General features: G+C 34.9%; 1 protein-coding gene across 1 annotated transcript in view; it reads right to left on the bottom strand.

Annotated features, from left to right (window-relative positions):
• ADAM9 (ADAM metallopeptidase domain 9) overlaps nt 1–27747 on the bottom strand; it is a 90881-nt gene that overhangs the window by 18497 nt on the left and 44637 nt on the right. The window contains exons 12-16 of the mRNA XM_037526099.2: nt 22793–22964; nt 17020–17112; nt 15505–15700; nt 10877–10982; nt 6628–6811 (exon numbers count right to left, since the gene is read on the bottom strand). Coding sequence (XP_037381996.1) covers nt 6628–6811; nt 10877–10982; nt 15505–15700; nt 17020–17112; nt 22793–22964 — 751 coding nt within the window. The remainder of the gene's footprint in view (nt 1–6627; nt 6812–10876; nt 10983–15504; nt 15701–17019; nt 17113–22792; nt 22965–27747) is intronic.

The following is a 27747-nucleotide window of genomic DNA, read 5'->3' as shown; positions in this document are numbered from 1 at the left end:
AGAGACCCAAATGGTCACTACATTATGATCAAGGGGACAATACTTCAAGAAGAAATAACACTCATTAACATATACTCACCAAACGAAGGAGCACCAAAATATATCAGACAACTGTTGTCCTCTCTGAAAACAGACATCAGAGAAAACACATACGTAGTGGGAGACTTCAACACACCACTATCAACAATGGATAGATCAACAAGACGAAAAATAAGTAAAGAAACCAAAGCTCTAAATAAGGACCTAGAGCATTTGGGCTTAACAGACATCTATAGAACACTAAACCCCAAAAAAACAGAGTACACATTTTTCTCAAGTGCACACGGATCATTCTCCAGGATCGATCACATACTGGGGCACAAGACAAACATCAACAGATACACCAAGATTGAAATCATATCAACCATCTTTTCTGACCATGAAGGCATCAAACTAGAAATAAACCATAAAAAGAAGGCAAGGAACTTTCCTACCTCATGGAGATTAAAAACCACACTACTGGAAGACCACTGGACTAATGAGGAGATCAAAGAAGAAATTAAAAAATTCTTTGAATTGAACGACAAGGAGGACACCAATATCCTAAATGTATGGGATGCAGCAAAAGCAGTAATAAGAGGAAAATATATAGCAATAGAAGCTCACATCAAGAAACAAGAAAGAACTCAAAGAAACAACCTAATCTCGAAGCTCAAAGATCTAGAAAAAGAACAACAAAAAAACCCCAAAACCAGTAGAAGAAAAGAAATAATAAAAACAAAAGCAGAAATAAATGAAATTGAAACTAAAAAAACAATCCAAAAGATCAATGAAACCAAGAGCTGGTTCTTTGAAAAAATCAATAAAATAGACAAACCCCTAGCCAAGCTCACAAAGGAAAAAAGGGAGAAAGCACAAATAAACAGGATCATCAATGAAAGAGGAGAAATCACAACAGACACAGCAGAAATCAAAAGAATAATCAGTAACTACTATGAACAGTTATATGGAAACAAGTTTAACAATCTAGAGGAGATGGACAAATTCCTACAACTCTACAATCACCCAAAGCTAGATAAAGAAGAAATAGAACACCTAAACAGACCAATTACAAGCAGCAAAATTGAAATGGTAATCAAAAACCTCCCCAAAAACAAAAGCCCAGGACCTGATGGATTTACAAATGAATTCTACTAAACATTCAGAGACGAATTAGTGCCTATCCTTCACAAACTCTTCCAAAAAATTGAGAAGGAAGGGACAATACCAAACACGTTCTATGAAGCCAACATTACACTAATACCAAAACTGAACAAGGACAATACAAAAAAGGAAAACTACAGGCCAATCTCCCTAATGAACACTGATGCAAAAATCCTCAATAAAATTTTAGCTATCAGAATCCAACAATGTATCCATAAGATAATTCACCACGACCAAGTAGGATTCATTCCAGGGACACAGGGATGGTTTAACATCCGAAAATCAATCAACGTTATCGAACACATCAACAAAAAGAAATATAAAAACCATATGATAATATCAATAGATGCTGAGAAAGCTTTCGACAAAGTGCAACACCCATTCATGATAAAAGCCCTTGAAATTCTTGGGATACAAGGAACATACCTCAACATCATAAAGGCCATCTATGACAAGCCAACAGCCAGTATCATTCTCAATGGTGAAAAGCTGAAAGCAATTCCATTAAGATCTGGAACAAGACAAGGATGTCCACTCTCACCACTGCTTTTCAATATAATACTGGAAGTCCTAGCCAGAGCAATAAGACAAGAGAAAGACATCCAAGGAATCCAAATAGGAAAAGAAGAAGTCAAACTATTTGCAGATGATATGATAATATACATAGAGAACCCCAAAAAGTCCACAGAAAAACTAATTCAACTCATCAATCAGTTCAGTAAAGTGGCAGGATACAAAATCAACACGCAAAAGTCAGTAGCCTTCCTATACACAAACAATAAATCTGAAGAAGAAGAAATCAAAAAAACCATCCCTTTTTTTATTGAAACAAAAAAATCAAATATTTGGGAATAAATCTAACAAAAGAGGTAAAGGACCTATAAGAAGAAAACTATAAAACACTGTTAAAAGAAATAGAAGAAGACACAAAGAAATGGAAAGACATCCCCTGCTCATGGATTGGAAGAATAAACATTATTAAAATGGCCATCCTTCCAAAAGCAATATACAGATTCAATGCTATTCCAATCAAAATTTCAATGTCATTCTTCAAAGAAATAGAAAAATTATTGATGAAATTCATATGGAATCACAAAAAACCCCGAATAGCCAAAGCTCTCCTGAAAAAAAAAGAAGGGAATGGAGGCATCACACTCCCAGACTTCAAACTCTACTACAAAGCCATAATCATCAAAACTGCATGGTATTGGAACAAGAACAGACATACAGACCAATGGAATCGAATAGAAAATCCAGAAATAAACCCACAGATTTATGGTCAACTAATCTTTGACAAAGGAGCAAAGACTATGCATTGGAGCAAAGAAAGTTTGTTCAATAAATGGTGCTGGGAAAACTGGGTCGCTACATGCAAAAGAAAGAAGCTTGACCACTACCTCACACCATACACAAAAATCAACTCAAAATGGATTAAAGAACTAGACATAAGACCTGAAACCATAAAATATATAGAAGGAAATATAGGCGAAACACTACGTGATTTGCACATCAAAGACATCTTTACAGACACATCACCCAAAGCAGTGATAGTGAAGGCAAAGATAAACAGCTGGGACTACATCAAATTAAAGAGCTTCTGCACAGCAAAAGAGACAATAACAAAAACAAAGAGAAACCCCACCAACTGGGAGAACATTTTTGCACCCAACACTAATGATAAAGGACTGATCACAAAAATCTGCAAAGAGCTGATGAGACTCAACAACAACAAAGAAAATAATCCAGTCAAAAAATGGGCAGAAGAGCTAAAAAGAAACTTCTCTGAAGAGGAAATGCAAATGGCCAACAGGCATATGAAAAAATGTTCAACATCACTTGTCATCAGGGAAATGCAAATCAAAACTACCATGAGATACCATCTTACACCAGTGAGAATGGCAGATATTAAAAAAACTAGCAACAACAAATGTTGGCGAGGGTGTGGAGAAAAAGGAACTCTTCTGCACTGTTGGTGGGAGTGCAAACTGGTCCAACCACTGTGGAGAGCTGTGTGGAGATTTCTGGACCTACTAAACATAGAGCTTCCATATGATCCAGAAATTCCACTCCTAGGTATTTACCTAAAGGACACAGAAACATCAATTCCAAAGAACACCTGCACCCCTATGTTTATAGCAGCACTGTTTACAATAGCTAAGCTTTGGAAACAACCCAAATGCCCAAATATAGATGACTGGATCAAGAAGATGTGGTACATATACACCATGGAATATTACTCAGCATTCAAAAAAGATAAACACATGCAATTTGCAGCAACTGGATGGCACTGGAAGGGATCATGCTCAGCGAAATAAGCCAAAAAGAAAAGAAAAATACCGGATGGTCTCACTCATAGCAGGAATCTAGAAAACTTAAATAAGGGACCAGGAAAACGAATAACTATAAGAAAGTGAAAATCAAAATCAACAAAAAACTATGAACCAGAGACACTTTTAGGGGGGCGGGGGTGGGCGGGGAGGGATTGGGTTCAGAATGGGGGGGCTGCAATTGTATGGGGAATATAAAAATAAAATTTATTATTAAAATAAATAAATAAATAAATAAATAAAAATTTTTCCATTTTGTGGAAAATTGACACATTATAAAAACTGCTCTTTTGTAATGCTAGAAGAGTAGTCTTTTTATTAAGATTGTGGAGTGCTATTTTAAATTTTAATAAGTAACCTACCACACAAAATCAGGATGTTTAAAGGATCTGATGAAATTAAGAGAAATTAGAGAACAAACAATGAAATATGAATAGATACCTTAACTATTCTAAAAAATCAATAGATACTTTAACATATAGTTAAATATATATATATATATATATAGGTTTCAACAGAAATGTACAGAGGATTACCAAATTCTATTTCCCCCAATAATTTTTTCAATAAATTTTAAATAAGAAACATTCATATAGTTAAAAATTCAAAAACTACAGATGGTTACACAGTAAAAAGTCACTCCTCATCTGCCTTCCTTCCACACAGTTCTTATGAACAGATTTCAGAATGCATTTCTCATATATCTATAAAACTTTTGAGGTGATATATATATCAATAGCTTCCTTTTCAGCTAAAAGAACACTGTTCAATAACTACAGTAGGTAGACACTTGAAGCATTAAATAAGATCACAGAGATAACATAAAGTGTATTAATAGCTGGCATATTTATTTTAGGGAGCAGAAAAATTCCAAGTTGTTAAAAGGGTATGGACTGATCATGTTTACTTTGTGGAATTGGTAGAACCACAATGGAAGGGATACAATGATAAGCTGCTTAGAATGGTAAAGATTCTCTCCAACACTAGCCATCCCCATGGACACCATCATCAACAACCACGGAAGGAGATGGGGGCCTTCCTGGTGGCACAAGGGGTTAAGGCACTGTGAAGCTATCCGCAGCCACTGCAGCACGAGTTCATCCTCGGTTATTAGCAGAGCCAGAAAGGATAGGACTCTAACTATAATGAAAATGAAAAGACACCCTACTAAATGGAAGAAAATATTTGCACATCATATATTGACAAGGGAATAATACCCAAGATCTACAAAGAACTCACATGATTCAACAAAAACAAAACAAATAACCCAATCAAAAGATGGGCAGAAGAGCTAAATGGACATTTCTCCAAAGGAGAAATACAGATGGCCAACAAACCCATGAAAAGAAATGGGACTACTACTCTTTTTAAAGTAAAAAAATTAACTCTTGGCATTTGCGGCAACAGGGATGGAACTGGACGGAATACTATTTAGCAAAATATCATAATGAGAAAGACAAACACTGGATAGTTCCACATATATGGAATGCAGGGAAAACAATACAAAGGATCAGACAAAACCAAACCAATAACAAACTCTTAAAAATATGCTTGTGGAGTTGAGGCTACAAGATGAGGAGGGGGAGGAGTAAAAACAAGGGGGTTGGTAAGGGCTAAGTGTGCCTTGTTGATGGGTGTAGTGTGGTGACCTGATCCTATGTGTTTGAACCACCCACAGTGCTATAAACCAATGCTACCTCAATTAAAAAAAAAAAATAAGAAAATTAAAATAAAAGGGAAATTACCAAGGAATGTTTTAAAATATTAGCAGCTAATCTTAACTACGGTATGGAGAATAAACACTTATTATTGAAAGCTGATTTAAAGGTACATTAGTAAAACTTTTCTCAAAAGAAACCTCGCAAAACCATATTTTAAATTGTAAAAGTGTGCACAAAACTACAGCAATTTAACCTCAGAAAACAAACAGATGTTCTGAAATTTTTATTTTTATTTTATCTATAAATCCTTTTATATCAGCTTTGTTTATACCTGCAGTTTATGTAGTGACAGCACCACCACAAAAACATAAGGGTCTTTTGCAACAAGAACAGAATTAGAATGAAAACTTGGAGAAATTTAGGTATCTTAAATTTGATTTCAACAGAAATTGTTTAGACAGATAAAATTTTCATATAAGAATATTCAACTTTTTCTTTAAACCTTGTTTTTCTTAACTTTGATGTAGCTATACTACCCCATTACTGAGATCTGTACAATTCTCATACAAACAAGTTTAGGGGGCTAATTTTTTTCAGTTCTTGCAGAAAGATATAATACATTTATTTATCATAGAAAAAATAGAGTTAACTTGAGGGTCCACTTGTTTTTTCATGTGTCACATAATCAGGCAATTATATTGTCTCCCCTCCTCTTCCTCTTCTTCCTTCTTTTCCCTATTCATCTCTGAGTTGGTTCCTTCAACTTGCTCAACAATCCTGTTCCCATTTATCTCCTGCATACGGCCTAATGTTGCCATAGCCCTTCTAGCCCTACTGCTACCTCTACATCTCTAAAAGAATGCTTGAGTTTCTGTACTACTCTTAATTGTCTTTCTTTGATTAAATATTCAACAAATAAAGGAACCTGGTCTAGCTCATATTCTAATATGAAACCACTGATAAGGCAATGGCTGGTTAACTCTTGGCTTAAATCTAACCCAAACAGCTATGGCAAGGATAGCGGGCAGGTTAGGCAGAGCAAGCACTGACATTTCTATACAGAGACTCACATGTATGTTTACTTGTCTTTCTCCCTTTCTTTTTCTCCCCCTCACATACACACACACACACACACACACACACACACAGACACAGACACACACACACACACACACAATCACATATGTATCCCAGTAATAGCAAATTAGTAAATTATAGCACATTGATAGGGGAAGGAAATATAGTATCTCACAACATAGAAGCCATAGGTTATATTAAAAGACCCAGATGAGGAAACCTGAGTAACATAATTATAGCTATTCTTAATTTTGTTCTTGATGGCTTTGTAGTTTGCAAAATCTTTATAATAAATTTCTTTCAGAGTTAGAAAAGAACAATCACTTTGTATAAAGATTTTTTTAAATTTTCCTTTGTAAATAGAAGATTTTTTTTATTACCTTTCCAACATCACATCTTGTGCCTTCATTCACCATCCCAGGATCTGGAACATCTGACCCCAGCTGGAAATCCACACCCCAACATGTAGTGCCTTTACTGGGAGTCTGAATAAGAGCAGGCACAATTCCAAATACCGGCATGCCTTGTACATTCTCACATTGTAGCTTTCCACACAAAGCATTCCTATAAATACAGAAAAATAATTCAAACTTAAAATGTATCCATGTATACAACAAAGTAAAAATTGCATGTTTTTATACAGACACAATATTTGACTGAAGGAAATCTCAACCAAGAAAATATAGGAGCAAGAAACTTTGCTTTTATAAGCCATTTTCATAGGGATAAGGTGATGTCTCCTGGCTTTGATTTGCATTTCCCTCATAATAAATGATGCTGAGCATTTTTTCATCTATCTGAAATAAATGTCCTCTGAAAGCTATCTGAAGTCTTCTTTGGAGAAGTGTATATTAAGGTCTTTCGCTCATTTTTTGATTGGGATGCTTGGTTTTTGGTTGTTAAGTTGTATGATTTCTTTATATATTTTGGAAATTAACCCTTTGTCAGATATGTGATGTGCAAATATTTTCTCCAGTCTATTGCTCTTTGTGTGTGTGTTGGGGGGGGGGGGCTCATGGTTCTTTCAAGGTACAAAAGCTTTTTAGTTTTATACAATCCTATTTGTTTATTTTTACTCCTATGTATTTTATCCTTTTTGGTGCAATTATTGATGGGATGATTTTTTTTTTAAGTTCTCTTTCTTCTTATTCATTGTTTGCATATAAAAACACATTTTTGTGTATTGAAGTTAGATCCTGTCCCTTTCATTTATTATTTCTAGTAGTTTGTTGGTGGAATTCTTTGGATTTTCTTTGTATATTATGATGTCACATGCAAATAGTGATACTTTCACTTCCTTCTTCATTTGGATTTCTTTTATGTCCTTTTCTTGTCTAATTGCTCTGGCTACAACTTCCAATACAATGCTTAATAACAGTAATAAGAGTACACATCGCCTGTCTTGTTCCTAATCTTAGGGGAAATACTTTCAGTTTTTCACCATTGAGTATAATGTTGGCTGTGGGTTTCTCACTTATGGTCTTTATTACATTAAGTTCCTTTCACTCCCATTTTATTGTTTATGTCATAAATGAATGTTGAATCTTATCAATGCTTTTTCACCATCTATTGAAATAGTCATGTGATTTTCATCTTTCTTTCTGTTGATGTGGTGAATGACAATGATTGATTTTCATTTGTTGAATCAACCTTCAATACTGGAAATTAATTCTACTTGGTCATGATTGATGAATCTCTTTATATATTGCTGAATTCAATTTGACAAGATCATGTTCAGGATTTTTTGCATTTTTTCTTCCTCACAGATATCAGTCTATAGTTTTTTCCTAATTTTTGTCTTTGGTTTTGGGATAAAGGTAATATTAGCCTTGTAAAATGTTCAAGTAGCTCCCCCCCCTCTGATTTTTTAAAGTTTTAAAAAAAAGGTATTATATCTTCTTTGAAGGCTTGGTAGAATAAACTAACAAAGTCATCTGATCCTAGTCTTTTGTTTATAGGTAGACTGTTGATTGCTGTTTTGATATCTGTGCCTGTGATTTTTCTGGTCAAGTTTTCTGTTTCTTCCTGATTCAAATAAATACTTCACTAGATTTTACAGTTTAGTGATAAAAAATGACAACCAGTCACATAAACAAATGGAACCATGACAATACTATAAAAGAATATTCCATAGATAAAGAAGAAAATGTGTTAATAATAAAAAGATCAAGAAAATCTAAGAATCCTAAATATGTATGCACCTAATAATGCAAGCACCTATTAACATAGGTTCAAAATATATACAGCAAAAATATACAGCACTAAAAGGAGAAACAGGTGGAAATTTAACACATCTTCCTCAGAAATTGAGAGAAAACACACACACTCCCCAAAGATATAGAAGATTATAAAAGATTAATTTAACATCTATACACAATACCATATGCAACAAATGCAGACTACCCCTTTTTTTAATTTCACAAGGAAAATTCACCAAAATAGGTAATATACTAAGCAATAATTCACATCTCAAAAAAACTGCAAAGAACGGAAATCATTGAGTATGTTCTCAATGGAATTAGCTAGCAATCAAAAATAGAAACTAGAGGCCTCCCCGGTGGTGTAGCGGTTGAGCACTGGGTTGTGAAGCTGCCTGGTAGCCTCTGCAGCGCCGGTTCCATCCCTGGCTGCTCCCCGGCCACCAGAGGAGGGTCCCACATGGCAAGCAGACTTCTCCTGCCGCCCGCTGCTCCCCTCAGCAGTGTACTTAGGTCCTTCTGCCTGTTCTGCTCCCTGCTCTGGCTCTGGTGAATTCTCTCACCCTCCCGCGCTTCTGACTATATCCAGTGCTTGTATAAATAAATAAATAAATCTTAAAAAATAAAATAAAATACAACATAAAAAAAGAATATTAAAAAAATAGAAACTAGAATATTCCAAAATATTTGGAAATTAAGCAATACACTTTTCAATATCCATGAATAAAAGGAGAAATCAAACTGTAGGATCTCCCTAATGGCGCAAGGGGTTAAGTCTCAGCACTATGAGGCATCATTTTTAAATGGTTGTTCTGCTAATAAGGCAGTGGCTTGGACATAAAATCTTCCCATGGATTTTGAATACACTCAAAGTGTATTATGAATAGTTTAACTTCCACCCAAAAGAGTGATACATTAATGCAAGACTACTTATTTCTACAACCATTTTTGATACTATATTAGATATCAAAAAAGTTATCTTCATATCACTTTTTGAAGTACCGCTTTGTTAACTTCCCTCAGTCTGCTCTTCCATATATCAAGAAATGTATGTCTGGGTGCAGCAAATCTCTCCTGCTTCATCCGCTGCTTCTCTTAGCAGTGTATTTCAATAAATCTGCCTTTTCTGTTCTCCACTCTGTCTCTGGTGAATTCTTTCACCTCTGTGCCTCTGGCCTACACTCCATCCTTCCCCACAACACATTCTTTCCCCAGGGATGAAAAGGTCATTCCCAGGTAATTCTGAAATTAAATATTTCCATTAAAAAAAAGAAAAGTATGTTCTGAAATTCTATGAATTTTACCTCATGCTGAAAATAAATGTCTAAAGAATTAGAACACAACTAATTGGCTATTATTTATAAATGAGTAGTATATAGGTTTAAGAACACCTTTAAGAGGGATATCTGACCCTGTTTAGGAAATTGAGGAAGTTTTCCTGACATAAGGCATATTTCATCTGAGATCTGGGAGGGGAGAACAAAGCATGCCACGCAGAAGGAACAGCATGTGCAAAGGCACATAGCCCCGTGGAGACACATAGGCTGATATAACTAAAGTATCTCACAGCATTAAATGACTGGAGAGAAAGATGAGTCTACACATAAAAACTTAAAGATGCATTCTGAAATATAGAAAAAAATACTAGGAGAAGATTCTACACAAATGTCAAAGATTTTCTCAAGAAGGACAAAATGTTCCACATAGTTGAATGCTACTGAAAGCTCAAGTATCAAGAAGACCTAAAAATGTCTATTGGATTCAGTGACATGGAAGTCTCCACTGTTATTTCTTCTTCATAAGTATTGTTTCACTACAGTTGCTCAGACTAATTGGCAAAGTAGTAGGTGGAGTGAATGGGTAGAAGAGATGCACATATTAAAGAACAGTTCCCATTATGTAAAATGTCAGTGAGATGCATACTGCACAGAAATAAAAAATACAGTGAAAGTAATGAATATATATAGACTGGGATGGATGACATTTTTCTCATTTGTAATTTCTATATTACTAATCTTTTTTTAATAAGCAAATGTTACAAAAACAAAAAAGGTTTTCATTTGTTATCTTAAAATTATTGAGTTAAAAAAAAATAATGAAATCCAGAATTCATTCTGCAGGTAATGTCATCTACAGATTTAACAACATTATGTTTTTATGAAAGGAAGAAAAGGAAATGTGTTTATTGTAGAACAAAGGTAAACAAAGTAAGATTTAAAAATCATTAGATTTTAGACAGTTAAATCAAAAGAGATAAATTATTTTATCAGTTCTATCAGAGTCTCTCTGAAGTTTTGCATTGCAAAATTATAAATTCAAAAAGTATTTAAGGAGGAGAAAGTCAGTAATCACAAGGCGTTATAAAAGATTCTAGAAATGACTGATCTTATCATAATCTTTCACATTGCTTTACAACCTTGCCTCCACTTACCCAGTGGCACACTTCTTGTATTCGTTGCCAGAGAAACCACAATTGCCAAATCTGTCACCTTTAGAATTCACATCAATGAAACAATCTTTTGGGGCAGCCTTGGCCTCTGTAACATTAAAAATATTTTAAAAGTTATGGCAATCTCCTTCAGAAATAAATGTATTCCCCATGACAGTCCACATTCCTGGATTAACTAACTGCCTCAACACCTTTGAAAAAGTTTCAGGCCTTACAAATAAAAAAATTGTATTCCACATTTTATCCTTAACAACAAAATAATGAAGCTTAGAGTATACATAAAAGTTACCTTGGGGGCCTCTCTGGTGGCACAGAGGTTAAAGTCTCAGTGCTATGAAGCTATCCACAACCACTGCAGCATGAGATCAATACCCAGCCAGGGAACTAACCCACATGCCACAGCAGACCTCTCCTATCTCACCTGCTGCTCCCCTCAACAGTGTATTTCAGTCAATCCTCCTGTTCTGCTCCCCACTGTGTCTCTGGTGAATCCTCTCACCCCCCCACACCTCTAGCGTACACCATAGTTCTTGTATGCATAAATACACTAAAAAAAATAAATCTTAAAAAAAAAGTCACCTTGGATTCAAAAACTTAATCCCTAAAAGAAATGTCATTAAAGGGGCCTCCCTGGTGGCGCAAGGGGTTAATATGCAACCTATCAAACTATCTGCAACCACTGCAGCATGAGTTTGATCCCCGGCCAGGGAGGTTACCCACATGGCGCAGCAGACCTCTCCTGACTCACCTGCTGCTCCCCTCAGTGTATTTTAGTCAATCTGCCTGTTCTACTTCCCACTCTGTCTCTGGTGAATCCTTCACAACACCCCCCACCACACACACACACCTCTGGCCTGTACCCCAGTTCTTGTATGCATAAATAAATAAATCTTTAAAAAAAAAGGTTTTTTTTAAAAAAAGTCATTAAACAAGAAAAAATTATAGCTAAATCAAAAACCCCATAGAGTAAGGAAGCATTTTCAACATATTCATTCTCAATGCTCTTTAACAAAGAATAGTGCAGTAAACTGCTCTACGAAATCCTTGGTTAGATCAGGCTAAGAAAAGCTAGTGCCAACACTGCCAGCTATTATTATTTTGTTCTTCTTTTTATATATATAGATGTTTACTGTATTTACTCCTACATGGTAGATGGATTGTCAAACAACTTGACAGCTGACAAAGTATCAATTCAAACTTGTTTTCTTATGTTTTATATATGTATCATTTAATGTTCACTTTTTCACCTAAATATTTACTTAACATTTTAATTAAACATCAATTTTCATTCAAAATATCTTATTGGGAAATATTTTAAGCCACAATTCTAGTACTTTCTAATAAGGGAAATTCACTCGCCTAGTTTTCACATCAGGTACTATGTTATTTGGTTTACAAGAAAATGGATAGAAGTCGAAAGGAGTTGGAGCAAAAAAGAGACAGAGGAACAATCATATGAAAATGAATACAGAAAATCTGCACATAGATCCACATCAAGAAATAAGAAAGAGCTTAAACCTTATCTTATATCAAGGAACTAGAAAAAGAAAAGCAAACAAAACCAAAGCCAGTATTGGAATGGAAATATTAAAAACAAGGGTAGAAATAAATGAAATAGAAATAAAAAGATGATCCAAAAGATAAAGGAAAGCAAAAGCTAGTTCTTTGGGGGAAAAAATAAAATAGACAAAACTCTAGCTGGGCTCACTAAGAAAAAGAGGGTGAAAACTCAAATAAATAGCATCAGAAACAAAAGAGAAGTTACAGCAGCCACTGTGGAAACTCAGAGGATAGATTATATGAACATTCATATGCTAATAAGTTTAATAACAGAGAAGAGATAAACAAATCCTTAGAATTACACAATCATCTGAGATTGAGTAGGAAAATAAATAGAAAACCTGGATAGACCAATCACAAACAAAGAAATTGAAACAGTAATCAAAACTCTCTGGGAAAAAAAACAAGAAGTTCAGGAGCAGATGACATCACAAGTGACTTCTACCAAACCGTCAAAAATGAGCTAGTAGCTAGTTCTCCTTTTCAAACTCTTTCAAAAATTGAGAAAGACAGAATATTTCTAAACACATTTCATTAGGCCAGCATTATTCTAAAACCAAAACTGAACAAAGAAACACACAAAAAAGAAACCTACAGACCAATCTCCCTAATGGATAAAGATGCAAAAATCCTCAACAAAATCTTAGTAAACTGAAGCTAACAATGCATTAAAAGGATTATATATCATGAACAAGTGAGATTCATACCAGGGACACAGGGATGGTTCAACATCCAAAAATCAATCAACATAATTCACAATATCAATAAAAGGAAAAATAAAAGACCATATGATCCTATCAATAAATAATGAGAAAGCATTTGATGAAATTCAACATCCATTTATGATGAAAACTCTCAAAAAAATGGGGATAAATGGAACATATCGCAACATAATAAAGGTCATATATAACAAACCCACAGTTAATATCTTTCTTAATGGTGAAACACTGAAAGTTTTTCCACTAAATCTGGTACAAGACAAGAATGTCACCTTTCACCGCTATGATTCAACATATTATTGGAAGTCCTAGCTACAGAAATTAGGTAAGAAAAGGATAGAAGTGAAATCTAAATTGGGAAAGAAGTAAACCTATTATTTTCAGATGACATGATAATATACAGAGAACCCTCAAGATTTCATGGAAAAACTAATTGAAACAACCACACAGGATAGTTATATCATTTTAATTGGTACTGTGACCTTAGTATTTTCTTCTTTTGGACATTATATATGTGTGTGTGTGTGTGTGTGTGTGTGTGTGTGTGTGTTTTCAAGAGAATCAGGGACCTCCTACTATTTCAGGCAGGTTGAAATTAGCAATCTTAACTTATGCCTTTAGTCACTGCAAGGCAAGGCCAGGACAGTATTGAATACTTTACAGTTCAGTGACTGCTAACAACATAGAAAACTAACCAAGAGGGGAGGGAGGTCTTCACAGAAACAAAAAGCAAGAACGGAGTTGCAAATTACTACATAACTCAGTTGTGAATAGCATTAACATGACTAAATAAAATACACAGATCTGCAATGTGTTTTTTCCACACCACTAAGCAGTTTTCCAACACCAGGTATGTATCCTACAATTCTCTTCAAGTCTGACACTACCTTTACGAAGACAGTGTCAGATCTTACAGATTAACACTAGGTCTCACCTTGAGACTGCATACTTTCCTGTCTCTTCCCTCCCCAGTCCTTCACTTCAGGTGCCACTCACAAGTCCAAATGATCACCTGTACTTCTGACCAACAGGCTATGGATCAGAGGTTACTACAATCCCCACCTTGGGTTCCATTAATTTGTTACAGCAACTCCTAGAAACATTTCACTACTAGATTACCTAGATTACCTGTTTATTACAAAAGGGTATAATTCAGTAACAGTGAAGTGGAAGAGATGCACAGGACAAAGTATAGGGAAATATTTCAGAGCTTCATGCCTTGTCTAAGCACAGTACTCTCCCTGCATCTCTACTTGTTCACCAGAACACAAGCTTTCCATACCCTGTCCTTTGGGCTTTTATGGGCACTTCATTAGACAGGCATGATTAAGTCATTCAGTCATTAGTAATCTGCTGGATGTCCAGGCCCTTTCCCCTCCCTGGAGGTTGAAAACACCAAACCTATAATCAAATATTGCTGGTTCTTCAAATAACCAGATTCTAACTCTAAGTAATCTTGGGGTTTGCCAAAGGTTGCCTCATTTTCTTAACAAAGACACTTTTATAGCTCTTATCCTTAGGAAATTCCAAGCATTCTAGGAATTCTTTGCCAGGAACTGACTTATATTTCTCATAATAAATCACAGTTTATCAACTCAACAGTCAACACTACTGTGAAAGTACAATTAATCCATATTAAGAGGCTAGAGAACGGAAAATGAGTATGATGGGAACTGAAATGGGTTGAGAGAAATAAACTACATTTTCATCTTCCATAGTGAGAAATTAGTGGGGAATAAGAATGGAAAAATCAAAAACAGTTACCAAGAGTAATCTAAACACTGGGAGGAATTAACAAAATAATAAGCTAGAAAAGGTAAAAGTTGCTGCCTCAAGGAGGAGACCTCAGGAGGGAATATGCTTTATTTTTTGTTTAACTGTATAAGTAATTTGATGACATGTATATATAACACTGATGAAAATAAAAACTTAAAAAGAGGGGAAAAAAAGAAACCCTAAATATATTTATATGGTCTCAAAAACACTGAGTGAACAATAAAATAGCATATCTGTATGACTATCCCCATGTTATTTATGTGAATTTATTAAAACTAGAATATGATATCACATTAGCATATATATAGTTTATATACATAGGATAGAGGGGTTATAATAAAGAGAGAGTAGCAGGAAAATTCATCAACTGAATTTGACATATCAAATTTTATGATGATGGTTACCAGTGAAAAAAGAAATAGACATATAAGAGAACAAACAGAAAACTTTTGATTTTATCAAAGTTTGAGTTTATTAAAGTTCTTCATTTTAAAGAAAAACTAAAGCAAAAAAAGATAAATAAAAGCAATCAAGTATAAATAAAAAAAATCTTACTTGAACCAAAGATGACTTGACATTGAGCATCATAATATTGGCACATGCCATTGTAACAATAGGCTTTGTTATTCTGGCAAGGATATCCATTCTGAATAAAAACATCTGGCTGACAGAACTGAGAAGAACCATTGCAATATTCTGGAACATCACATTCATTCGTTTTTCCTCGGCATAAAGTACCACCTGGAAGAAACTAGAGTAGTAGATTCTAATTAAGCAGGTATATCAGGGCAATTTCCACAAATTAATCCAACTTGAAACCATAGTATTTATATATTTATATATACATATTATGTATATGTATAAAATATATACATATATTTATATATAAGTATATATAAATTAAATGCTAACAGCATTTATAAATATATATAAATGCTAAAAGTAGAAGATTGAAAAATGAACAAAGGTCAATAATAGGCAATTCCAATTTATTCCAAAATAAATTGGGAAAAAAACCTCATTAATAACCAGAAGACATACAAATTAAATAAAAATATAACAGCACTTTACCTTAACAAACTAAGCAAGGTAATCCCACTTAATAGCAACCAATGCTAGCATTAGAAAATAAGCATTTGATTACACCTCATTATAAGTATACACTGTAACATTTGTAGATAGTATATAAAATAGGTGTCACAACTTTGAATATACATATTCTGCCCAACAGTTTCATTTATTGTTCCCAAATGTGCAAACAATCTAAATGTCTATCACTAGTTGACGAAATAAATTATGGTATAGCCATATAAAAGAGTACTGACTGTATAACCATGCAGAACTACATAAACACAAGAAAGCCCATGGTATCCAGTTTAAAAAAAAAACAGGTAGTGGGCCTCCCCTGGGGACGTGGCGGTTGAGCACTGGGCTGCAAAGCTGCCAGCAGCCTCTGCCGTGCCCGTTGGATCCCCGGCCCCCAGCAAGGGTCCCACATGGTGAGCAGCCCTCTCCTGCCACCCGCTGCTCCCCTCAGCAGTGTATTTCAGTCCATCTGCCTGTTCTGTTCCCTGCTCTGGCTCTGGTGAATTCTCTCACCCTCCTGCGCTTCTGACTGTATCCAGTGCTTATATAAATAAATAAATAAATCTTTAAAAAAAAAAAAAAAAAACAGGTAGTAAAATGTGTATCTGTTTACCTACTTGCACACATACACTCCCATTTGTGTAAGAAAAAAATTATTAAGTTAGTAACAATTCATCAGCAATGACTCCCTGAAAAGGGTAAAATTATAGTCTTTCACTGTCTGGTTTCTATATGTTGGTATTGCTGAATTAAGTTTAAATGTAAATTACTCTTAAAGTCAAGGAAAAAAATTTATACTTAGAAAAAAAATCTCACTAGACCATTTGTCATAAAGGAATCACATATGTGATTCAAAACTTCAAAAAAAGTAACAAAATTTTTCATATTATCAAGTAAAAGATAGGGTTCTCTTACAGACTGAGATAACAAATTTTTATTATGCATTTTTTAATTTTTATTTCCAAATAGAACCGACATCCTTACCCGACAGTCTTTACAACAGTCACCATATGCACATTCAGCAGATGATTTGAGCTTACAAGTACTTCCTTCACAACAAGGGTCTAATTCACATTCCTGTGAAGAGAAAATGACTATCAATAAAAAAAAAAAAATGGATCCTACTGTCATCAGTATTCATTGATAAAATTCTTATCTTAGCCCTAAAATCTACTTTCTAGTATGACTATAGCAATTATTCTCTGGAAACAGTTACTAGCCTTCAGTACTCATCATTGACTTGTTTTTTTTTTTTAAAGATTTATTTTATTTATTAATGCATACAAGAACTGGGATGTAGGTCAGAGTTACAGGGGGTGAGAGGATACACCAGAGACAGAGTGGGGAGCAAAACAGGCAGATCTAATGAAATACACTGGTGAGGGGAGCAGTGGATGACACGAGAGGTCTGCTATGCCATGTGGGTTAGCTCCCTGGCTGAGGTGATTGGGCATAGCTTGACAGCACTGAGGCTTTAATCCCTGCACCACCAAGGAGGCCCTTATCATTGACTCTTTAGCCACAACTATTCAGGTATAAACGTATTTCAAAAGACTGATACCACAGAGTATGTATCTTAGTCTGCTGGGAATGCCAGAGTAAGGTACACAGACTAGTGGCTTAAACAACAGAAATTTATTATCTCACATTTCTGGAAACTAGAAATCTGAAGACAAAGTTCTAGCCAATTCAGCTTCTGGCCAGGACAGTTTTCCTGACTTGCAGAGGATGCTGGCTGCATTTTCCCTGTGTGCTTGCAGGACCTATCTTCAGTAAGTGTGTTCAGGAAGAGCTCTCTGGTATCTCTTTTTAGAAGGACTCTAATTCTATCAAATCAGAGCCTGACCCTTGTGACCTAACTTAATTACTTCCCTAAAGGCCTCATCTTCAAATATGGTCACACTGGGGGTTGAGACTTCAATGTATGGATTTGGGGGACACACAAACATTCATTCAGGCCACGACAGTTTGTTTAATGATCACAGGGAATCATAAATAATCCATGAATGCATTTCTCTTTATGCTCAGGGTCTAATTGCTCTGTTGGGCGGTTCTTTACCTTATATGGACTTTTTCTCTTGCTTGGCTTCTCTAACTCCACTTAAAGCCACCATGCCCCCTCCTAAACTACCACCCAGAGAGATACCTACTTTCTATGTTTATTTTATTTTTATTGATTAAACTTTTTATTTTTCTTACATTGTTGTTCATTTTTGTATATTTGATTTCTCCCCCCAAGTGTAGTCCACATAAAGGGATTAACAAGGGTCATGAAGAACATAGCTAGCAGCACTGACACAGGCCAAGCAAATCCTACCCACAGCACTCTCACAAGTGACAGATCCTTCTGCAGGACCCTCCCGCAACTCACTGAACACCCAGCTACCTAATGGTTTTCCCTGACATACAGTGCCATCTACTGGAAAAGTGGAAGCTCTGCACCCCTAATATCCAGAAAGGAAATAAATAATGAGCAAATAAAAATAGAACAGAAGACAACCTGAGTCCTCAAGGGAATGCTACAGCACGAAGAACAAATATCCAGAACCCTACCACAAAGACATGGAAGAGCTTTTCTTCCTATCATATGCAGAACTCAAAATTGCCATGACAAAGAAAGTCAAAGAAATGGATGAAAACAGAAAAGGTGGTCAAAGATATACAAGAAAATTCAAAAAAATAAATGACTGCACTGGGAAGTAAAATTAACAAAGATAAGATTGAAATTGAAGCTTTAAATAAGAAAATAAAAGTGATGCAGGATATAAAAAAGATCAATAGAAGAGATAAAAAAATTCTGGAGAAAACCTTTTGGAAGTAAAATTGCTCTAATGGAAGACTGAATCAGTGCCCTTGAAGATGATAAATGCACAAGGAATTCAGGTGGGAGAACAAAGAGAGATACAAAGGAATAAAGAATGAATAAACTCTTCAACTATTTGACTCCATGAGGAAAGGTAATGCAAGAATAATGGGTCCCAAAGACTGGGTGCCTTGGTGGTGGGTGTAGTGTGGTAACACCTGAAGGGGGGGATTGTATACCTCTAAAACAAATGTAAATCAATGTTACTGCAACTTATATGCTTCAAATATGTGTAATGTATCGCTCAACAAATGCTCACAATTGCCCTTTTTAACCTTTTTCTTTGTCTTCACCAAATATTAGTAAGACTTCTCTCTTTCCTACAAGCCCACGAATTCTGCTTGTCCCCACCAAAAAAAAAAAAAACAAGTGGAATCTGCTCCCGCCTCAGCAACTGACCTAAAATCAGCTGACCACAAGGGCATTTTCTTCTTTTTAATAAGACTTCACTGGTAATTTTCCCTTCCTTTCTGGCTTCTCCTTAAAAGATTCTGCATATCTCTACTTGCCCTCATCTTTATCTTAGAAAAGAAAACCTTGGTCTGTTTAACTTTGAGACACTTCCAGATTTCTGAGGTCAGAGTGTTCTCCCTATTACAATAGTCGTTCTGGGTAAAATTTTTCCTTATCTAAATCCAATTCTTTGACAGTGTATTCAGTTATACTTTAATAAGCCTGTTGTTTTTGTTTTATTTTGTTTTTTTCAAAAACACTGTGCAAGACAGACAGATGGCTTCTTCAAAGAATAGAGAATCAGGAAGTAGACTATACAGGACTTATATTATGATAAAAGGCCCACTTTAATGGTGTTGCAACCACTTAAAAACAGTTAATTCCATGGCTTACTCCACATGACTCCCCCCCACCACCAATTTTATTTTATTTTATTTTTTTTTTAAATATTAAATTTTATTTTTATATTCCCCCATACAATTGCAAACGCCCCATTCTGACCCCAATCCTTCCCCTCCCGCCCCCCACCCCCCAAAAAGTGTCTCTGGTTCATAGTTTTTTGTTGATTTTGATTTTCACTTTCTTATATTCATTTTCCTGGTCCCTTATTTAAGTTTTCTAGATTCCTGCTATGAGTGAGACCATCCGGTATTTTTCTTTTTCTTTTTGGCTTATTTCGCTGAGCATGATCCCTTCCAGTGCCATCCATGTTGCTGCAAATTGCATGTGTTTATCTTTTTTGAATGCTGAGTAATATTCCATGGTATATATGTACCACATCTTCTTGATCCAGTCATCTATTTTTGGGCATTTGGGTTGTTTCCAAAGCTTACCACCAATTTTAAAGCTAATATTAACATTGTAAAATTTTTTAATGTTAGAAGAAATTATAGGAGGGCTTTGTAACCTAAAGTAAGTATTGAGCATGAGGCAGCAAAGATCAGAAAGCTTAGGAAAGAAATTGATAACTTACCTTCATTTAAATTTTTAATCCCAGTATAATGAAATATATGATATAAAAAGCTACATGCCAAGAGAGAGCCATAATATAAACTACAAACTTTGGGTGATAATGATGTGCCAGTGTGGTCATCATTTATAACAAATGTAACACTGTGCTGGAGGAGGTAGACAGTAAGAGAGAGCAGGGAGCTGGGAGGGGAAGTCAATGTAAGGAACTCTCAGTATTTTCCATTCAACGTTGCCCTAAAACTACTCTAAAAAGTAAAGTTCATTGATTTTTTTTAAAAGCTAAATGATAATGTACAAATAAAGAAGAAAAAATTAGAACATATATAGCAAAGGACTTTGCCCACAACATATAAGTTACTAAAATCAACCTAAAAGAAGTCTCAACAGAAAAACTGACAAGGGATATAAAGGAGTATTCATATACAAAACTTAATGCATACAGTCTATAAGCATATGAAAAGGTACACACTAAAACAATATCTTCCTTTTGTTCATTCAAAATTAAGATATTGGGCCTCCCCTGGTGGCCCAGCAGTTGAGCACTGGGTTGCGAAGCTGCCTGCAGCCTCTGCAGCCCCAGTTCGATCCCCGCCACCAGCGAGGGTCCCACATGGCGTGACAGACCTCTCCTGCCACGCCCGCTGCTCCCCTCAGCAGTGTATTTTGTCAGTCTGCCTGTTCTGTTCCCCGCTCTGGCTCTGGTGAATTCTCCCACCCTCCCATGCTTCTGACTGTACCCAGTGCTTGTATAAATAAATAAATAAATAAATCTTTAAAAAAAAATTTAAGATATTTATTATTCTGTGTTGGCAAGACTATGCAGGCACTGAATGTCAGTAAAAGTGCAAGCTGACACAGCCATTTTATAGAAAACCTGATAGCCTCTAATAAAATTAAAAACACACATACTTTCAATAGTTCTATTCTTATGTGAATATTGTAGAGAAATAATTGTATATAAACACATGGGGCATGTATAAAGATGTACATTGCAGCACTGTTTGCAAGATAAATATTAATTATAATAAGTAAATGCCCATTAATTAATGAGTATGATTAAATAAATCATACTACATCCTTATATTGGAATACTAATGAGGAAATTCAAAGATGTATGTCTATATAATGCAATAACATAGCATCATGGAAAAGTTTGCAAGAAAAATTAAATAGAAAAAAAATTCTGCATACAACATACTGAGTCTGGTTTCATTTATATAGAGGAAAAGACCCTAAAACAAACCCTACTATTTACAAATGTACATACACTATATATGTATATAAATATACACCACAAAGTCTAAAACAAATGCACTGAACTTACATACGATTACCACTGCAGAAGGGGAAGAGAGGAAATAAAAGTATAAAGGGGAATTTCGTCTTTACTTACTGAAACTTTCTTACCAAGCAAAACTAGTGATATTTGAGGAGATCTTTAAAGAGTAAGTTAGCAGTATGAAGTAGCAATTACAGTCTATCTCAATAAATATAATAGTAAAGCTAACAGAACAAGGCAAAACAAAATATTTTAAGAGAAAGATCTGAAAAGGCCTGGAAAGAAAGACTTGGTCAACATAACAGTATAATGTTAATTTAGAAATTAACTTTGTTGGGCCTAATTAATCTCTTAGGGTTATTGTAAGGAGTACACCATGTAAAACAATTAACAGAAGTCCCTGATGTACTTCATATTAATTCTAAAATGTGACGTCATCTGCAAAAGCCAGCTGTGGTTGGGTGAAGAACTTATGGAAAAGACTGAGAATATAACCTCAGGTTACAAACAACTGAACAATTTTTGTTTTATTTTAAGTTAATGCAGTGCCTCAGCAGAAAGGACTTCAATGGGCCAATTTGAGACAGGAATGGCTATGATACACAGCAATAGTCATAAAGATTTGGATGGGCTTATGATAATAAATATGGACAACAGGTCTGAAAAAGCTGGAGATAGCAGGTAAACTGAAGGGTAAAAGGAAAGAATGCTACTGTGAGTGATAAGAATTTCACTGATTGGCGCTGAGTAAAACTGGTTAAAAAAATACTGTTTTTATTAAGCATGCTGAAGAATAGACCAGGTTCAACTTGTTATTACTAAAATTAGTAAGAATATTTATTTCTGCAAAGGCAGTGGCAAAATAGGGAAAGCATTAAAGTAAAAAGTTAAGTGAAAAAATTGGTTTCTTCATTAAAGTAAATATATGATCTAATAATCATATCAAAAGTGGTGGAAGGTAGCAAAACATAGAAGAATAAACATGGGCACCAAAACAGATGACACCATCAGTTATGTTCTGGGAAGAAGATGACCAATCCCAGGTACATATCCCCACAGACAAAATACCAACCCTCATTTGCCACTAAATTTTACTTTAGCTGCCATGCCAGAGTTCCCAAGGCAAACTATTTACTTTTTGAAAATTCCAAGATTATTTTCACAAAACAAAAATTGAAAATTAAACTGACCTTTGGAGTCCCACAGTCACACTCTTCTCCAGGATCCACCAATTTATTACCACAGAAAGGAGCACTATAAGCCTCATCAGGCTTTGGAATATTAAGAAGGCAGTTTCCTCCTTTATTTAAAGTTAACTTCTCAAAGTCCTCTGCACTGCAATTACTAAAGTTTCTAGAACCTCTATAATAAAGAATAAGAAAAGATATTAAGTCATAGTTATTATTTACTTTAAAATTTTTAAATCATGTCTTCATGAGTATATGTATATATAATATTTTAAATATTTCAAATGACAGAAAATAAGCTAACAAAAAAAGAAATGAGAATAAATAACCATTTCTAATAAATAGAAAACATTATTTCAGTTAGCTGCATAATTACTCACTATTTACAATATATTACTTCTATGAAAGTATCTTCCAAACATATCACTTACATTTGAAATACAAAATCATAGAGTTCATCTGTCAGAGGAGACCTTAGAAATCATCTAGGTCTATTTAGAATTAAGTTTCATGTACTTTCCATAGTAAAAATCTTTCGAGTATTTGAAACTAGTTATGTTTCCCCAATCATTTTGTACAATGTAGGTTAATATTTTATGTTCTTCTCACAATCACTTATTAGAAGCTACATGAAAACAAGGTGAATGGGCTATTCTAGTGAGGAAGCATATAGCCATCAGGAAGCAGAATGCACAGTATCAAATTTCAGCTCAACTTTAAGTTTTAAAAGCCTTTTATGATAATTCCTGAGAAATATGTTCAATATTTTGAAGGCTAGATGGTCTTCTACATGATGTCTAGGTAAAAATCACACAAATTCAGTTTTGGTGTGTCCTACATGTTGTATTTTTTTAATTATTGTTTTCCTCAATAACTATAACAGACATAGGGTTATAGTAAGCAGCATACCATATAAACCAATTAACGAAAGTCCCTGATGTACAGCATATTAATTCTAAGATGTGACGTCATCTACCAGTTATGGTTGGGTAAAGAAAAAGAACTTATAGAAAAGACTGAGAATATAGCCTCAGGTTACATATAACTGACCAATTTTTTGTTTATTTAACAATTATTTAAAATTTTGTTTAATTAACAATTATTGAACAATTTAGTTTATTCAATAACTATAACTATTCTCAGATAATCTCATTAATGACTAATTTTTGAAGACAAGTAGCAAACAAATTCATATATACTGCAAGAATCTAAGAAAACCAGACTCACATTAAAATTTTATCTGCATAATCTGATGCTCTGCAAGAATCCCTTTTTCATCAGTTTAAGCAACAGTACTGAGTAGGAGTGAAGCTAAAAATCTGTTGCATTATAGTCATTAAGGAAGATAACTAAGTGAGTCTTTCAGTCATTCAAGGAATCTAAGAAAAAATCCTCTCTGTGAGAACCTACACCGATACATTTTCTATTTCTCTCTGTTAACTAGTCCAAAGTCTCCAAGGAAGTAAATAGTTCTGGGTATTGGTTCTTGGGTATTGAAATAAGTCTACCTTGATATTTACAGAGCATCCCACACAAAGACAACAAAAAACATTCTTCTCAAATGCACTGGAACATTTTTAAGGAAAGGCCATGTGTTGGGAAACAAAACAAGTCTCAATAAGTTTTTAAAGACTATAATCATTTCAAACATCTATTCAGTTGTTATGACATTAGCACTCAGTCAAAAGAAGAAAGGGGAAAACCATTAATATGGTTTTCTAAGACTAAGTGTAGTGCCAGGAAGGCACAGAGCTGGTTTTCCATGATTGGAGCAGACAGGTAAAGGAGAGTCCTGGAGCCCTCTGAAGACCTCAGGAGGCATTGAGGAGTAGCAGACCGTGAGCCTGTGACAACGCTGGATGTGCCATGGCAGCACAGGAGATGACCAAAGTCCAGAAACTGCAGGAAGAGCTAAAGATGCTGCAGGAGCACAGGAGGTAGACAAGGTCCGGGAACTGCGGGATGAGACCTTGAGTGGAGGAGGAGATGGCCCACAAGGACCAGCCCACGACCCCTGAGGCAGCAGAATCATCGGGGAAGAAAGGACCACAATTTGGAACTCGCCAATGCTGACACAAGGACCAATGGATAGACTTGGACTGACAATCCTGCCAGAGGCTGAGGAACTTTGGCAGGTTAATGTTATATTTTGGGGACCCTGGGGGAGGATGGAATTGTTTGTACACTATAGGAGATGGGAATCTGGGGGTGGCCAGTGGGCCTCAGTGGCCAAAAGCAGCCTGTGTACTGCCCAACATTCCAAGGGCCACAGCCCGGAGAGGCAATGGCCAGAGTAGAGGAAGGGGCAGGCATGAGAAGAGCCCAAGAGGCTGAGGGAGGAAGCCCTCACCAAGTTCTCTGCAGCGAGGCAGACGAGATGTATCAAAAAGCCAACTTAGAAAGGCAAAAGCTAAAAGCTGGTGCTGAGATTGGGAAGCCCTGAGTGGCTATTAAGCAGCCTAAGTATGTTAAAGAAGGCCAGTGAGTCTCTTAAAATCACCTGGGGATGATGCCCTGTTCATTTTCAAGTAGGGGTGAGGAGCTGAAAAACCCATCCTTGGGGGAATGGGTGGGTACATGGCTTATGGTGGAGTCCACAGCCAAAAAGAGAGAATGCCAGAGAGCCCAGTAAAGAATGAAGATTCACCAGGGGCTAAGAGGCCTACTGGCCTCTGGCCCCCTGGCACCCCTGCCTGCCATGTACCTGGTTGCTGCACTACATGTAAAAGCTCAATAAAAGCCTGAAAAAGCCACTGAGGGTTCCAGGACTCTACTTTACCCTTCTGCTCCAATCATAGAAAACCAGCTCTTTGCCTTCCTGGCACTACACTAAGCAACATGCTACTGAACAACTATTGGTAAATGAGGAAATCAAAGGTGAAATAAAAAAATACCCAGAGACAAATGAGTATGAAAACACAAACTATCAGACATTAAAGGATAAAGCAAAAGCTATACAGATCTACCTCAGGAAATAAGAAAAATCACAAATTAAAAAAATCTAAACCTACCCTAAAGGAACTAGAAAAAGAAGGGGAAAATCCAAAATCAGTAGAAGAAAGAAAATAATAAATACTAGAGCAGAAGTAAACAAAAGAGAGATTCAATAGACAATTTGAAAAATAATGAAACAGAGTTAGAGAGAATAGTCAGGCTATCCTTTATTGAAATGTATATCCACATAAAAATTTTAACTTTATTAGGATACTAAAATTAAATTAAACAGAAAATTCTTTTTAAAAGTTCAATTGGTTCTTTGAAAAAAAAAATAAACAAAATAGACAAACTATTAGGCAGACTCAAAGAAAACAAACACAAAAACAGAAACAAAAGAGAAGTTATAACAGATATTACAGAAATACAAAAGATCATAAAAGAATATTATGCATGCCTATATGACAACAAATTGGACAATCTAAGAAGAAATGGACATTTCTTAGAAAAACACAACATTAATAAATTGAATCAAGAAAAAAATAGAAAATCTGAACAAGCACAACATGAGGATCTCCCAAAAAATAAAATTCCAAGATAAGATGGCCTCACTAGTAAATTCTACTAAACTTTCAAAGAATTAATATTTAACCTCAAATTCGTCAAAAAAATCGAAAAGGGAAAACTTCCAAATACATCTTATGAAGCCAACACTGCCCTAACTCTAAAACCAGAGAAGACATCACAGAAACACACACATACAAACTATACACCATTATTTCTGACGAAAAAAGATATAAATTCTCAACAAAGTACTAGCAAAGTGAACTCAACTGTACATTACAACATCAAGCGGGTTTTATTTCAGGGATGCAAGGATGGTTCAACATATGCAAATCAATAAGTGTGTGATATACCCATATCAACAAAAGGCAGGACAGAAATCTGTGATCATTTTAATAGATGCAGAAAAAGCATCTAACAAGACTCAACATCAATTACAATTTTAAAAAAGACCTCAACAAACTGTGTATAAAAAGAACCTACCTCACCATAATAAAGGTCAATTATATCATCAAGTGAAAAATTTTAACTTCATTAGAATACTAATAAAATAAAATTAAAAAGAAAACTCTTTAAAAGTTCAATTGGTTCCTTGAAAAAAAAAATAAATAAAATGGACAAAGCATTAGGCAGCTTAAAGAAGAGAAACAAACACAAACATAAAATCAGAAACAAAAGAGGAGTTATAACAATTATAACAGGAAAAAGTAAAAAATATCTACTTTCATATTGTTCAATACAGAAGTCCTGGCTAAAAAAAATAAATGAAAGTATCACACTCCCCAAATTCAAACTATGCAGATAACACAATATAGACAAAAAAATTTCAAAAACTCAAGAGCTATTAGAAATAGTAAAAAGTAGCAGATCACAAACCAATACACAAAATTATGTTATATTTCTGAATGCAAATAATTAACCAGCAAAGAAATCAGGAAAATAATCTCATGTATAAATCCCATTAGTAATAATATCATAAAGAATTAAACATCTAAAATAAATTTAACTGAAACTAAAAAGTGAAATGCACTGAAAATATAAGAAACTGATGAAATAAATAGAAAACCAAAAAATTAAAACACAAAGAAATGGCCAGAATGGAAAGAATTTTATGCTCAATGATCAGAAGAATCAACATTGTCAAAATGGTCATTTTCTTACCTTAAGCAATATACAGATTCAGTGCAATCCCTATAAAAATTCCCATGGCATTCTTCACAGAAATATAACCCAAAAAAAAAGCCATGAAATTTATTTGTAACTACAAAAGACCCTGAATAGTACCAAAAAAAAAAAAAAAAGAAAGTATCACACTCCCCAAATTCAAACTATGCTACAAACCAATATTTATCAAAACAGCCTTATATTGGAATAAAATAGACACAGAAATCAAAGAGAAAAGGATAGAGTCTAGAAATAAACCCACAAGTATATGGACAACTAATTTATGGAGGAAGGAA

The sequence above is a fragment of the Talpa occidentalis genome, unplaced genomic scaffold (genome assembly GCF_014898055.3).
Source record: "Talpa occidentalis isolate TD23 unplaced genomic scaffold, MPIMG_talOcc4v2.1 talOcc4.4, whole genome shotgun sequence".
Taxonomy (NCBI): domain Eukaryota; kingdom Metazoa; phylum Chordata; class Mammalia; order Eulipotyphla; family Talpidae; genus Talpa; species Talpa occidentalis.
Note: the sequence above shows the minus strand (reverse complement) of the source record. Positions and strands in the feature narration are given on the sequence as shown.